The following is a 16116-nucleotide window of genomic DNA, read 5'->3' as shown; positions in this document are numbered from 1 at the left end:
GTGGTGTGTTTCCACCAAACGTACATTTTCACTTAAGTTTTCATGTATCGAGTAAAAATCTAAATTCAATGTGTCTCCATCTCCTTTTCAACTCTACCATTTGTTTTGTCACAAAAACTGTTGCGTTAAATAGTAAATGTACCTACTCTGGTTTTGGCATATGCACTCTAGCCAATGGCTCGCAGATACAGTGTGGGTAGGCTGGGCAGGTAGACTGAGATTATAATAATGAGATTATTATGGAGAATATTTCTGTAGTCAAGCATCAATCATCATGTCACCAGAATTAGACCCATATTGTAAAGGTGCATCAAGATTTCAGTGCACTTAATGCCGATGCTGGCACTAAGCCCACACTCAATGAGCTGTATTCCTCCATAAGCAAACAGGAAAACGCTCATCCAGACGCTGCACTCCTAGTGGCCGGGGACTTTAATGCAGGGAAATTTAAATCTGTTTTACCAAATTTCTATCAGCATGTTAAATGTGCAACCAGTGGGATAAAAACTCTAGACCACCTTTGCTTCACACACAGAGATGTGTACGAAGCTCTCCCTCGCCCTCCATTTGGTAAATCTGACCATAATTCTATCTTCCTGAATCTCGCATAAAAGCAAAAAAATTCAAGCTTGAAGCACCAGCGGTCAATAAAAAAGTGGTCAGCTGAAACAGATGCTAAGCTACAGGACTGTTTTGCTAGCACAGACTGGAATATGTCTGGGATTCTTCCTATGGTATTGAGCAGTACATCACATCAGTCATTGGCTTCATCAATAAGTGCATCAATGACGTAGTCCCCACAGTGACCGTACGTACATACCCGGACCAGAAGCCATGGATTACAGGTAACATCCACACTGAGCTAAAGGCTAGAGCTGCAGCTTTCAAGGAGCAGGACTCTAACCCGGAAGCTTATAAGAAATCCTGCTATGTCCTCCGACGAACCATCAAACAGGCAAAGTGTCAATACAGGACTAAGATTGAATCGTACTAAACCGGCTCCGATGCTCGTCGGATGTGGCAGAGCTTGCAAACCATTACAGACTAACTACAAAGGGAAGCACAGCCAAGAGCTGCCCAGTGATAGGAACCTACCAGATGAGCTAAACTGCTTCTATGCTCGCTTTGAGGCAAATAACACTGAAACATGCATGAGAGCACCAGCTGATCCGGACGACTCTGTGATCACGCTCTCCGCAGCCAATGTGAGTAAGACCTTTAAACAGCTCAACATTCACAAGGACGCAGGGCCAGACAGATTATAAGGACGTGTGCTGCGAGCATGTGCTGACCAACTGGCAAGTGTCTTCACTGACATTTTCAACCTCTCCCTGTCTGAATCTGTAATACCAACATGTTTTAAGCAGACCACCATAGTCCCTGTGCCCAAGAACACTAAGGTAACCTTCCTAAATTACTACTGACCTGTGGCACTCACATCTGTAGCCATTAATTGCTTTGAAAGGCTGGTCATGGCTCAAATCAACACCATTATCCCAGAAACCCTAGACCCACTCCAATTTGCATACCACCTTAACAGATATATCAGTATATCTTTGTGTTTATTATAATGAAGTCTATGATTTGATATTTGATAGAGCAGTCTGACTGAGCGGTGGTAGGCAGTAGCAGGCTCGTAAGTATTCATTCAAACAGAACATTACTGCGTTTGCGGGCAGCTCTTAGCAATGCTTGAGGCACAGCACTGTTTATGACTTCAAGCATATCAACTCCCGAGATTAGGCTGGCAATACTAAAGGGCCTAAAAGAACATCAAATAGTCAAAGGTATATGAAATACAAATGGTATAGAGAGATAATAACTACAACCTAAAACTTCTTAACTGGGAATATTGAAGAACTGGGAATATTGAACCACCAGCTTTCATATGTTCTCATGTTCTGAGCTAGGAACTTCAACTTTAGCTTTTTTACATGGCACATATTGCACTTTTACCTTCTTCTCCAACACTGGGTTTTTGCATTATTTAAACCAAATTGAACATGTTTCATTATTTATTTGAGAGAGAATAGATTTTATTTATGTATTATATTAAGTTAAAATATAATGGTTTATTGTTCATTCAGTATTGTTGTAATTGTCATTATTACAAATATATATAAAAATCGTCCGATTAATCGGTATCGGCTTTTTTTGGTCGGAGGGGACGGTCTAAAGTTATACTGTTACACATGTGACTAATAAAATGTGATTTCTCTGCAGATTCTCTCAAGCTCTGTCAGGTTGGATGGGGAGCGTTGCTGCACAGCTATTTTCAGGTCTCTCCAGTGATATTCGATCGGGTTCAAGTCCGGGCCAGTCAAGGACATTCACAGACTTGTCCCGAAGCCACTCCTGCATTGTCTTGGCTGTGTGCTTAGGGTCGTTGTCCTGTTGGAAGGTGAACCTTTGCCCCAGTTTGAAATCCTGAGAGCTCTGCAGCAGTTTTCATCAAGGATCTCTTTGTACTTTGCTCCGATCATCTTTGCCTCAATCCTGACTAGTCTCCCAGTCCCTGCAGATGAAAAACATCCCCACAGCATGATGCTCCCACCACCATGCTTCACCATAGGGATGGTGCCAGGTTTCCTCCAGACGTGACACTTGGCATTCAGGCCAAAGAGTTCAATCTGGTTTCATCAGACCAATCCTGTTTCTCATGGTCTGAGTCTTACTGTGCCTTTTCGCAAACTCCAAGAGGGCTGTCAAGTTATTTTTACTGAGGAGTGTCTTCCGTCTGGCCACTCTACCATAAAGTCCTGACTGGTGGAGTGCTGTAGAGATGGTTGTCCTTCTGGAAGGTTCTCCCATCTCCACAGAGGAACTCTAGAGCTCTGTCAGAGTGACCATCGGGTTCTTGGTCACCTCCCTGACCAAGGCCCTTCTCCCCCGATTGCTCAGTTTGGCCAGGCGGTTTTTGACTTGGTTGTTGTTCTGATATGCACTGTCAACTGTGGGACCTTATATAGACAGATGTGTGCCTATCCAAATAATTTTCAATCAATTGAATTTACCACAGGTGGACTCCAATTAAGTTGTAGAAACATCTCAAGGATCATCAATGGAAACAGGATGCACCTGAGCTCAATTTCGAGTCTCATAGTAAAGGGTCTGAATACTTATGTAAATAAGGTATTTCTGTTTTTTTATTTGAATATATTTGTAAAAATGTCTAAAAACCTGTCATTACAGGGTATTGTGTGTAGATTGCTGAGGATTTTATTTATTTAATCCACTTTTATTAAGGATGTAAAGTAATAAAATCTGCAAAAATTAAAGGGGTCTGAATACTTTACGAAGGCATTGTATATATGGTCATATGGTTAGTCATGTAAAACTGTGGATGGATTGGGGAAACATGTCTTTCAGTAGGCCTACAAACCATTCTGCAACACGTGTCTTTCAGTAGGCCTACAAACCATTCTGCAACACATGTCTTTCAGTAGGCCTACAAACCATTCTGCAACACATGTCTTTCAGTAGGCCTACAAACCATTCTGCAACACGTGTCTTTCAGTAGGCCTACAAACCATTCTGCAACATAGAAAAGCATCAGCGAACTGAATGCAACTCAGTTTTTCATTGCATATTCCAGGAGCTGTGTTCTCACAATCAAATAGGCACATTTTAAATAAAAAACACTTGATCTAATAAACAACTAGAAAAAGCATAAATAAATAATAATGACAATTATTAACAATAAAAAAAATTGACCTTCAATCAAACAAATGACAGCAGTGCACATAAAAGTACATTCTTATGACATATTCTCTATTGCCTCAGGAACAATTGTATCACCTTATGCAAAACTATCAAAGCAAAAATACACAAGGCCTACCTCGAAAACATTTGAATCACAAAGATATACTGTATAGGCCCACACCTCTGTATCTACTTTTTGTTCATTTTAACATTTTTGAAAACATTTGAATCACAAAGATATACTGTATAGGCCCACACCTCTGTATCTACTTTTTGTTCATTTTAACATTTTTGAAAACATTTGAATCACAAAGATATACTGTATAGGCCCACACCTCTGTATCTACTTTTTGTTCATTTTAACATTTTTGAAAACATTTGAATCACAAAGATATACTGTATAGGCCCACACCTCTGTATCTACTTTTTGTTCATTTTAACATTTTTGAAAACATTTGAATCACAAAGATATACTGTATAGGCCCACACCTCTGTATCTACTTTTTGTTCATTTTAACATTTTTGAAAACATTTGAATCACAAAGATATACTGTATAGGCCCACACCTCTGTATCTACTTTTTGTTCATTTTAACATTTTTGAAAACATTTGAATCACAAAGATATACTGTATAGGCCCACACCTCTGTATCTACTTTTTGTTCATTTTAACATTTTTGAAAACATTTGAATCACAAAGATATACTGTATAGGCCCACACCTCTGTATCTACATTTTTTTGTTCATTTTAACATTTTTGAAAACATTTGAATCACAAAGATATACTGTATAGGCCCACACCTCTGTATCTACTTTTTGTTCATTTTAACATTTTTGAAAACATTTGAATCACAAAGATATACTGTATAGGCCCACACCTCTGTATCTACTTTTTGTTCATAAAATAAATAAATGAATTCAAGAATTAAGGAAAAACTTTCAAAAAAAGGGCCTGCAAAGGTGTCACATGGTGATGAAATGTGTCAAAGAGAGAGCCAGGCGGAGCACATTACGCATTTGAAGAGATAGAAAGTAGGCTAAAAGTACTAACCCTAACCCTAAAATTCTACTACATTTTACATACAGCAGTAACCCAACCTTAGCCATAACCCTAACTCTAGATCCATGTCCACACCCAGGTTGAACCCTAACCCTAGCCACAACACTAATCTTGGCATAACCTTTACTATGTCTTTATGTTAATTCTTGGCTTAGCCTTTACCCTAATTGGGCTCTCCCACCTCTGAGTTCCCAATTTAACCCCTTGTAATAACTCTTTCCAAATACTTTGGTAATAATAATGATAACTTTCTGACATACGCTACTCCTCCTCTCCGGAGACATACTGTATATATTTTTTACTTGAGAGCCTCATCATAAAGAGCCTTATAAACTGGGTGGTCGAGCCTGAATGCTGATTGGCTGACAGCCGAGGTATATCAGACCATATACCACAGGTATGACAAAATGTTCATTTTTACTGGTCTAGTTACATGGGTAACCAGTTTATAATAGCAATAAGGAACCTCGGGCATTTGTGGTATATGGCCAATATAGCACAGCTAAGGGCTGTATCCAGGCACTCCGAGTTGCGTCGTGCGTAAGAACAGCCCTTAACCGTGGTATATTGGCCATATATCACACCCCCTCATGCCTTTTTGCTTAACTATATCACCATGCAACAATGTTAAAATAATGTGAACGTCTCTCCCTTCTAGTCATACCAGATAACATTGTATTATCGGCACTCAAGACGTATCTCTTTGATCAGCCCATTACTTTAACATGATGATGGTACCACAGCACTTCTGTGTGAAAAAAACGATTTGTCTCTCCGTGAGTCTGTTAGATGTGGTATAGAAAACATAGGAACCCCATGCAGATAGTAATCCTACTCAATGACTACATCACCACGCAGTTGAATCGTCATGGAGTGTTTTGCAGAGGGTAGGAAAGGAATTATGTAAAATAGATTTCTGATAATGCAATGTTTCTGGTTGTTTTTCATGCCAAAATGTCAACTATAGCACATATGATATAGAATAGTGAACAACATTGAGTCATCACAAAACAATATATAAGTTTCACTTTTAGTGGACCTAATGAGAAGCTAAATCTACTGCACATCTACCATTCCAGTGTTTAATTGCTATATTGTATTTACTTCGCCACCATGGCCTCTTTATTGCCTTTACCTCCCTTATCTCACCTCATTTGAACACATTGTATAGATACTTATTTTTCTACTGTATTATTGACTGTATGTTTGTTTACTCCATGTGTAACTCTGTGTTGTTGTATGTGTCCAACTGCTTTGCTTTATGTTGGCCAGGTCACAGTTGTAAATGAGAACTTGTTCTCAACTAGCCTACCTGGTTAAATAAAGGTGAAATAAAATAAATAAATAAAAAGGAGAAGGTGGGAGTTACGCTGGGGTTTAGTACACATAGCATGTCCTACCTACTGTACCTCTCAGAAACATAAAAGAAAACAGCATTAATATGAGTGGATGTGATCTGTTTATTTGGGTGTTATGTCAAGGAAATATAATAAACCTTGAAGGACAGAGTATTTTCAGTTGAAAAGAATGAGGATTATAATTTATTTACCACTCTTGGGGCGGGGATAACTAAAGAGGAGCAGGAAATCATATGATTCATCACACTATCTTAAACGTGCACATGGCACAGCTGAACTACACCACATTATAGTGGTTTTCATATAGTATTAAATCCCCCCCTGTACAGGTTCACAGACAGCCGTGCTCTTTTCTATAGCGAAAGTTATATGATGATCCTGTCTGGATTTTGGGTGCTCATCTATTTATGTGTATTCACTTGTAAAGGATTTTTAAATGCAGTGGAGGCAACTTTCGAATGCAAAAAAGGTAAAGTATGAGTTATTAATTATTAGGTGCTATTGTGTGAGTTATACTCTAATGTGCAATGAATGTAGATATATCGTGAATACTTTTTCTTTACCATTGATACTATTAAAGTTACTTCTAATGTGAAATTAGTCCAATGTTAACAACAATTACAGTACAAGGACAATAATGTGAATGATATTATCAAGGTGAGATGATAAGTAGACGGAAAGGAAGATTTTGTGACCCATGCCCTGAAAGGCAATACCAGGCAGGACCAAATCGCTCTCAGCGATGTGAACCCTGCACCGACTGCCTTGAGAGTAAGTTATAATCATGTTGTAAGAAGTTACAATCAGTATTAACAGATGATGTAAACAAATGACCTGTTGACAGAAAATAGTGTCTGTATAATGATCCCACACCAAATCTTGAGTTGAATACTATGAACATTTGAACATCTGGCCATGTTCTGTTATAATCTCCACCCGGCACAGCCAGAAGAGGACTGGCCACCCCTCATAGCCTGGTTCTTCTCTAGGTTTCTTCCTAGGTTCTGGCCTTTCTAGGGAGTTTTTCCTAGCCACAGGTGCTTCTACACCTGCATTGCTATGCTGTTTGGGGGTTTAGGCTGAGTTTCTGTACAGCACTTTGAGATATCAGCTGATGTAAGAAGGGCTTTATAAATAAATTAGATTTGAATACAAATAATAGCCATACAATATGCCAGTGTAACCCACAGATACGTTTGTTTGTTTGTATCAATAAACTATAAAAATGTTGTTTTTTATTCAGACAGTGAATTGATATCAGAGTGCACGAAGACTTCCAATGCTATATGTCAGTGTCGTACAGGATTCATTAGAAGGAACGATGAGTCTTCGTTATGCAAGTGTGCCAAGGGGTCTGGGCTGGATACATCAGGTAAAGCTGGAGCATGTAATACTGATGATTTTGAATGGATTGATTAGTAAATGTAAATAACTGGCATTATATAATTTCTCACCTCAGGATTAATATGCCGTGAATGTAAGGAGGGATCCTTTTCCACCAAAATGGACTCTAAATGTGTGAAATGGCGAGAGTATGTAAATTAACTAGCATTTGTCCAATTTTTGCTATTTACTAAAGTATCAAGCAATCTCCTTACATTTACAATATAATGTTGGACTTTTTGTCATCCTCTGCAATTGATTTCAAAGCCTTTTTATGGCAGTCTGACTCATGGCTGTGTGTCTGCTTGTGTCTCAGGTGTAGGAGTGGAGTGAGGATTCTGGGCAGTGTGACATCAGATGTGACCTGTAATGAGAATTCAGAGCCAGAGGGGAAGGCCCTCTCCTCCACACACACCACTTCCCCATCTGGCTCCATCCAGACCTTTTCTAAGTCATTGATCCAGAGCCAAAGGTCATCCCCTCATCCTGATGTCCCCACCTTAACACCAGCCCCCACTATCAAGGTGACCAAAAGTCCCAAGTTCTCAACGGCAGACTTTGGCCAAGGTAAATGCTGTTCTTGACTCTCGTCCATGACATACATTCATGTATAACTTTGTGTTACAGTTGATCATTGTATAGCTTTATATGAATAACGCCTTATTTCTGTCTTCCAGTAATGACACTCGTGGGAATTGTCCTGCTGCTTACTTTTCTACTGACCACTGTGACCTGCAAACTGATCACCATTCCTTGCATCAAGAACCACAAGAAACCAGCTGTCAGAAAATGTATGTGCAACTGTTAGGGAAACTATAAGTCACACAATCGTTATGAGAAGTGTTACGTTAGTTTCTTTAGCTATTATGTACATTGTAGTTATTTGAGAGCTTGATGGGCTCTTGAATCTGAAATGTCATCTGTGTGTTGTTTTGTTTGTATATTCTGACTCTATTGTTCTACCCTAGCTCAGGACTCAATGTGCCGGAGGCCAGTTGAAGAAAGTGGAGACAGCAGTTTCTCTTCCCTGGTAAAACAACCAAGTTTGGGGGAGCCATGATAGAGATACCTGGCTCTCTGTCTGTCAAATAATTCATATTGTCAAAATGTTGCTGTTATTCTCAATACTACTCCTTTAAACCAGAAACAGTTTTCGAAAATGTTAAAATATTGTCAATATTTGTTTATCATGTATTCTGTTATTATGGAAAAGCATTTTAGACATTACTTTGTTTTCAATCTATTTGTCAACAATAGCATTATTCTTGGCTGAGCTGGGGGATCTAGATATTATTTTATTTTCACAAATGGGCATCTGACAAAATAATGATAAATACTACTTCCTGTTCCTTCAGGTGTCTGGTTAGATTTACAGGGGAGATTATGTGAAAACAATGCTATGGTGGCAAAATAATGTGGCAACATTTTGTAAAATGTGTATTGTGTTAAATGTTGTGGTTGTTTATGTCTTTGCAAATAAACTTTTTCACATTTTGCATGATCCTAATGTCCATATGCACATTCTTAGGAGTTGAGACATTTACATAAACTAAGACCCAGCAAGAACAGAAGTATCAGGATGTATAGGGAGAAGAATCAGTACACTACAGACACTGATACTGGGTAGGGTCTTCCCCCTGTGGATAGGCTATAGGTCTGTTACTTATTTTCAATGAGAGAGATACTTCCACCCAGTCTGTATGACTTCCACTCACGTTTTCAATCGAAACCATCAAGTCAAAGACAGAGGCTGCCATCGTGAGCGAGATCTTATGTTGTTGATCACTTTTCATGTTCTGATAGGTTCCACTTTATCTTTTTTTATCATCACTTTTCACATATCTCAGCAATGTTTATTACTGTGGTTGTAGTAGATATGTAGTTTTACAAAATGAAGGGATATTGTGTGCATAATAGGATGGAAAATGAGTGATGGGTGGTCAAAAACATTTCAATCTACATCAGCCACTAAGACTGATTTGGGCTTGAGGATACCGAAAAAATGACATGTTAGCCTTAACCTTTTTACTAAATGCATTCAGCCTCAGGGTCATGATTTTTAGCCTCATCTAATAGATGGAACATTTTTAATAGCACAGGATCCCATTACTGGACTGGACTGTTTGTGAGCTCACCAAAGGACTAATGCCCCCTGGTGGCCCACACCTTCCAGTAGTAGTTAGAATTTCACCCATAGAATTAGGAATTAGAATTATCATACCTTTATGGAATTTTGAGGGATTATGACATAGGCCCTATAACAATTTATCAGGATCTCTCTATAATTTGTAATCTTTGCAACACTGATGATGGCTCTGTTTCTGCATGTGCTTCTACCAAAACCAAAATTTACAGAAATGTGTCAAAATTCATAATCACTTTAACAGGCCAAAATGATAGAAACATAAGCAATTTGACAAAGGCTGGTTAAAATGTTGCATCACTGGCTTCATAAAAATATATCCTGTGAGCAGTAAACATGGACCAGACATATGTTGTGTAACTCCTGTAAAAAGCTTTTGTAACTCATTCCATTTTGATCAGCATAATCAACCTGTTGTATTTGCAACACTACACCTGAGTTTATAAAAAATACAGGGGCGCAACTTTGGTTTTACACATGGGGGGGACAACACATTATTAATAATTTTGATCCAGTTGTATAAACAGTCCAAACAGCCTACCTGACCACTCAGAGGCATCCTCATGGTCCTAAAGCACACCGTTACCTCATTTTGTTTCACATTCCGATGATAAAACTGGGGGAGACAAAAATGCTATTTCAGAATGTGAACAGTATAACTTTAGACGGTCCCCTCGCCGATACCTGGGTGCGAACCAGGGACCCTCTGCACACATCAACAACAGTCACCCTTGAAGCATCGTTACCCATCGCTCCACAAAAGCCGCAGCCCTTGCAGAGCAAGGGGAACCACTACTTCAAGGTCTCAGAGCAAGTGACGTCGCCGATTGAAACGCTATTTAGCGCGCACCGCTAACTAAGCTAGCCGTTTCACATCCGTTACATATGTAACAAAATACCTGAGCACATCAAAAGTTAATTAAACCAGACAGTTTAATAATTTTGGGCCTAGTGGTTCGAGCGTTGGTCCAGTAACCAAAAGGTTGCTGGATCGAATCCCCGAGCTGACAAGGTAAAAATCTGTCGTTCTGCCCCTGAACAAGGCAGTTAACCCACTGTTCCCCAGTAGGCTGTCGTCGTAAATAAGAATTTGTTCTTAACTGACTTGCCTAGTTAAATAAAGGTTAAATAAAACATTTATAAAATAAATAAAAGTGGGTCTCCACCACTAAAGGATAGAGTTGACCAGGTGACGTGTGATCCTAGTTGTAGGCAGCAGTGAGTGGTGTGTGCCATGGCTCTGTCGACTGAGAAGAGGACTCAATAAGGGGAACTATAGCTGTGTATGTAGCCTACGATAGTATTGTGACATTTAGGGCCCCACACAACCACCTACCTTGTTCCCTGTGGTCCTGATCTGCAGCTGACGTCACTGTGAAGAGGCGTTGTGACAGTTGTGATGTGTTCCTGTGTCTCAAAACTGATGCAGTCAACATCAGTGGGTTAGGAATGAAAGAGTGACAGAGACAAGAAAGGAGGCTATCTAAAAAAATGTTTAGAAGGTGTGTGTGTGTGTTTTCATAAACACAACCAAATGATTATTTATTGAGATAGCATGTATGTGTTAATTACACTGTTAGACTGAAAATTGGCAGGGGGGGATCAAGGCCCAGCAGTTCTAGTGTTAACAAAATATTTTCTTAGTCGCCAAAGAGCACGTCTTTACTGGTAAGGGCAACACACATGTCGTCGTCCCCCCGTCCCCCCCCATTTCTCCCAGTGGGCAGTTTTATACCTTAAGGTGGACATAGATTTCAGCTCATGCTAGCTCTTTCATCCACAGAATAGAAAGAAGCTAAACAAATGATTTTGCATTGCTTAAAGTTCAGCAATATCATTCATGCAAAGTAATGAGACGGTGTAAGTTTGCCTCCAGGATAATATGGTAAAGTTGTCCTCATGTATAGGCCCTCTAAAAAATAAATAAGACCAAGGACATCCAAAATCCATCAGAGTTTTTAATGAACCCAGCAACGCTGATACCAAATACATTTTTTATAAGAAAAAGAAGTTAGCACATTGGGAGAAAGAGAGAGATGCTCACACATTCAGCTTATGTACCTAGGTCTACTGTCAAACTCACACCATTCATACTGTACACATCAGAGATTGCTTCAGCTAGATAAACATCACAGAAACACTTGCTTCCTAGATTGCTTACCACACACTCACGCTCCCAGACAGAGAGAGATACCTGACATCACTGCATACAGTACACAAAATAATTGGGGGAGAAAGGAGAATGTGTTAAACATAATGGACATTCAGTACATCCATATGACAGTCATCTGTCTTCTGTATTTTTGGACTATGGCTTTAGCAGCTGATCTACAATGCAATGATTCGTATGAGAAAGATGGCAAATGTTGTGAACTTTGTCCACCAGGTAAGACTTGCCTGTTAGAAGCATGTAAGAATATAACTGAACTAATATTTAGTTGATCTCTGACTGGCTGGCTCATAGGTACATTTGTGAAGAAGTGATGCACAGCAAGCACCAAAACTGACTGTGGTGACTGCCCATTGGGCTTCTACTCTGAGACCAATGACCTCTTTGAGGACTGTCGACCACGCCTCAAATGCCAACAAGGTAAGGGTTATGATGACAGCACAAGAGGCTGCTGAGAGGAGGACGGCTCACAATAATGACCAGAATGGAGCAAATAGAATAGAAACCATGTGTTTGATACCATTCCACTTATTACGCTCTGAAGTAAAAAGGAAACCGCACACTGCTCTTGATAGTATCACCGGTCTTTAATAAGCTTATGTGTCGGCCACACGGCCTTCGTCAGAGTTTTGGGGATTTTTTGAAAGTTGCACCATTATGTGGACCTAGCCCCTCCCACATCTGTTCTACACATCGAAGGGGGTTGGAGGCAACGGAAAAATTAATAAGTGCTACCAAATATAACAATATGCATTTCATAAATATTACAAAAGTGTATAAATAAGGTGTATTAAACACATCTGTAAAATCTCAATAAGGACATAGCAAGTTCTCATTAATCATAGGGTACATCATACGAAAAATATGCTCGAATCTGGAGCCCTATTAAACAACCTGATCTCAAAACCTGAATATGAATATCTTTGCTGCAAATGTGCCATACATCCATGCTTATACATTTGACCGAAATTACACAAACCTAAAACACAACAAGGCAACTATCAAGGCAACTATCACTAGCACACTATTTGGGAGACAGAGATACTAACGAATATCCACCAAACAAACTTCATTTTAGAATTGGCTGAATATGTTTTGACGTATAACTATTTCAGATGATGAATACTACCTCCAAACGAATGGAACATCGATGGGCTCTAAATTCGCTCCGAGGTTTGAAGAACGTTTTGTTTATATTGTAAACGAGAATCCATTTTTGAATAAAGTCTTGAAGTGGTATCGATATATTGACGACATTTTTTGTATATGGAAAGGAACTCAAGAAGATTTGTCAGATTTTATGGCACTACTCAATGACATTGACCCTAATCTCAAATCCACTATTGAACGTGACACTCAACGTGTTCATTATCTCGAGATGTGGATTGAGAAATCAAATGGAACCCTATTTACAGCTCTGTACAGAAAAGAAACGGACAGAAATACTATATTACAGAGTGACAGCTTCCACCCTGAGCCATTAAAAAGAGGACTTCCAAGAAGCCCGTTTTTTAGACTGCGCCGTATATGCCACTCCACAGAGGATTATCTAGAAGAAGCAGCGGAGATGTGCATGAGGTTTCTAAGAAGAGGCTATTCCTCACAATGTGTGGATGAAGCTCATAATTTGGCATTGGAAAACACACGAGATGAACTGCTACAAAAAAGACCCGCTAAAGCCAAAGAACACTCCGTAATGTTCACAACTACATATACTTTGAACTCACGAAAAGTGGGAGGTGTGGTCAAGAAACACTGGCATATTTTATCATCGGATCCAGTTTTGCCGGCTGAATTTAAATATCCACTACGTATTGTGTATAAGAGAGGTCGCAATTTACGCGATAAATTGGTTCATGCCAACTGCCAGCCACACAATAAAATGAGTCAAACTCTTTTACGCCCTCTACCAAATGGTAGCTATAAATGCAGAGGATGCGCACAGTGCAACAATATGATAAAGTGATAATATTTCTGCCACCCACACACAGGAAAACGGTTCCAAATAAATGACATTATTACGTGTGCCACCACCCATGTTATTTTCATTATTAAATGTCCATGTGGGCTCTGTTATGTCGGTAAAACCACCCGGTCTCTCAAACAGAGAATTAGTGAACATAAAAATTCAATCAAGAGAAATGACAGGGATTATCCAGTCGCTGTACATTTCAATGACCTGAAGCATGACATTTCTACCTTTAGATTTTGTGGCATAGAGAAAGTTAAGATATCAGATAGGGGAGGAGATATTAATAATACTCTGAGTAAAAGAGAATGTTATGAGTTTTCACCCCCCAGACATTATTTTCTAAAGGACTTAATGATGAAATGCCTATGTATGTTATGTTGTGAATTTGAACATGAAATATGTGTCTCTTGTAGATTATTCTGACGTTTTTCGTATGATGTACCCTATGATTAATGAAAACTTGCTATGTCCTTATTGAGATTTTACAGACGTGTTTAATACACCTTATTTATACACTTTTGTAATATTTATGAAATGCATATTGTTATATTTGGTAGCACTTATTTATTTTTCCTTTGCCTCCAACCCCCTTCGATGTGTAGAACGGATGTGGGAGGGGCTAGGTCCACATAATTGTGCAACTTTCAAAAAATCCCAAAAGCTCTGAAGAAGGCCGTAAACTTATAAATACGTAAGCTTATTAAAGATCGGTGATACTATCAAGAGCAGTGTGCGGTTTCCTTTTTCCTTCATCTTGTTCAATCGTTGCCATGCACCTGCAAATTAGATTGCTCAGATGTGCGAGTGCCTTTTGTTTACTTATTAAGCTCTAGCCATTACCACAAGCCCGTCCTCCCCAGTTAAGGTGCCACCAACCTCCTGTGGATGACAGGTGACATAAACAAAACATTTTATTGGCCTAGCTCTTAAAAATCATTAGCGTCCTACCCTTAGATTGTTGATCGACCCTCAATGGTCAAAGTAACTAATAACAGGAAAGCAGTGGCTGTTGGGGCAGGCACAGAGAGAGGCTCACACTGTTCATTCATGTAATGGTTTGTAAATGTCTCCACTGAATTACTAGACTCACCTGGTAGTCTTCTTTCTCTTGTTGCTTTTCTGGGCAGTCTACACAAGAGTGTGCACCTCAACCCCAAATGCAAACTGTTCGTGTGGCTCTGGTTTCCTATGCTCAGACCACATCTTCTCAAAATGTGAAAAGGAAAATAAATGCGGCAAGGGGGAGGAACTGAAAAGGACAGGTCATATGTTTTCCTTCCAATACTACATGTCACTGACTCCGTATACAAATGCAGCAAAAAACAACATCATCTTAATGCTGGGAAGTGGTCAACAGGCATGTCCATACCACTGCTAACCTGAAGAATGTTTTCCATCTACAGGTTCCAGGGAGTACACTTGGAAATGTGTCCCATGTCCTAATAACACATACTCTGACACTGAACATGGTCACTGCAAACTGCTAACATAGTAAGAACACTATTTTGAAAAATAGCCAGATATCACTTTTAAGCAGAGCTCCTCTATCATGTGAAATGTTTCTAGTGGCTCCAAAATAACTTGTAATACCTTGTCACCAACAGGTGTGGTGCACATGGACTTGATGTGATCTTCCCTGGGAACAAGACCCATTACTCTAAATGTGGCATACATGGTATGTTGGCAATTAGTCAAACAAATCACAATCCAAAGTAATTTCCAATGTATACTAAGTATATGGACACCTGCTTGTCGAAAATCTAATTCCAAAATCATAGCTATTAATATGAAGTTCGTCCCCCCTTTGCTGCTATAAAAGCCTCCACTCTTCTGGGAAAGCGTTCCACTATATGTTGAAACATTGCTGCGGGGACATGCTTCCTTTCAGCCACGAGCATTAGTGAGGTCGGGCACTGATGTTGGCCGATTAGATGTGGCTCGCAGTCGGCGTTCCAATTCATTCCAAAGGTGTTCAATTGGGTTGAAGTCATGTCTCTGTGCAGGCCAGTGAAGTTCTTCCACCACGATCTCGACAAACCCTTTCTGTATGGAATCGTCTAGAATGTCATTGTATGCTGTAGCGTTAAGATTTCCCTTCACTGGAACTAAGAACCTAGCCCGAACCATGAAAAACAGCCCCAGACCATTATTTGTCCTCCACCAAAATGTATAGTTGGCACTATCCAGTTGGGCAGGTAGCGTTCTCCTGGCATCCGCCAAACCCAGATTTGTCCGTCTGACTGCCAGATGATGAAGCATGATTCATCACTCCAGAGAATGCATTTCCACTGCTCCAGAGTCCAATAGCGGCGAGCTTTACACCACTCCA

The 16116-nt window shown here is 39.6% G+C and overlaps 1 protein-coding gene across 2 annotated transcripts; it reads left to right on the top strand.

Annotated features, from left to right (window-relative positions):
• Positions 1 to 6375: 6375 nt before the first annotated feature.
• LOC112262623 (tumor necrosis factor receptor superfamily member 10C-like) lies at positions 6376 to 9003 on the top strand. Of its 2 annotated transcripts, XM_024438273.2 has the most exons (7): positions 6376 to 6588; positions 6777 to 6890; positions 7363 to 7491; positions 7579 to 7651; positions 7819 to 8069; positions 8180 to 8293; positions 8471 to 9003. In XM_024438273.2, exons 1-7 carry the CDS (start codon positions 6489 to 6491, stop codon positions 8560 to 8562), a joined length of 873 nt encoding a protein of 290 aa, XP_024294041.1. In that variant the 5' UTR covers positions 6376 to 6488; the 3' UTR covers positions 8563 to 9003. The 2 variants fall into 2 exon arrangements, with proteins under 2 accessions (XP_024294041.1, XP_024294048.1); XM_024438280.2 differs by lacking the exon at positions 6777 to 6890.
• The last annotated feature ends 7113 nt before the right edge of the window (positions 9004 to 16116 follow it).

Source organism: Oncorhynchus tshawytscha, linkage group LG02, assembly GCF_018296145.1.
Source record: "Oncorhynchus tshawytscha isolate Ot180627B linkage group LG02, Otsh_v2.0, whole genome shotgun sequence".
NCBI lineage: Eukaryota > Metazoa > Chordata > Actinopteri > Salmoniformes > Salmonidae > Oncorhynchus > Oncorhynchus tshawytscha.
This window is presented reverse-complemented; position numbering and strand designations above follow the sequence as displayed.

Excerpts from the sequence above, each read along its gene's own strand:
- LOC112262623 (XM_024438273.2), top strand. The coding sequence starts at position 6,489 with ATGATGATCCTGTCTGGATTTTGGGTGCTCATCTATTTATGTGTATTC. Across the intron at positions 7,492-7,578 it reads GTCTGGGCTGGATACATCAG|GATTAATATGCCGTGAATGT; the intron begins GTAAAGCTGGAG and ends TTCTCACCTCAG. Across the intron at positions 8,070-8,179 it reads AACGGCAGACTTTGGCCAAG|TAATGACACTCGTGGGAATT; the intron begins GTAAATGCTGTT and ends TCTGTCTTCCAG.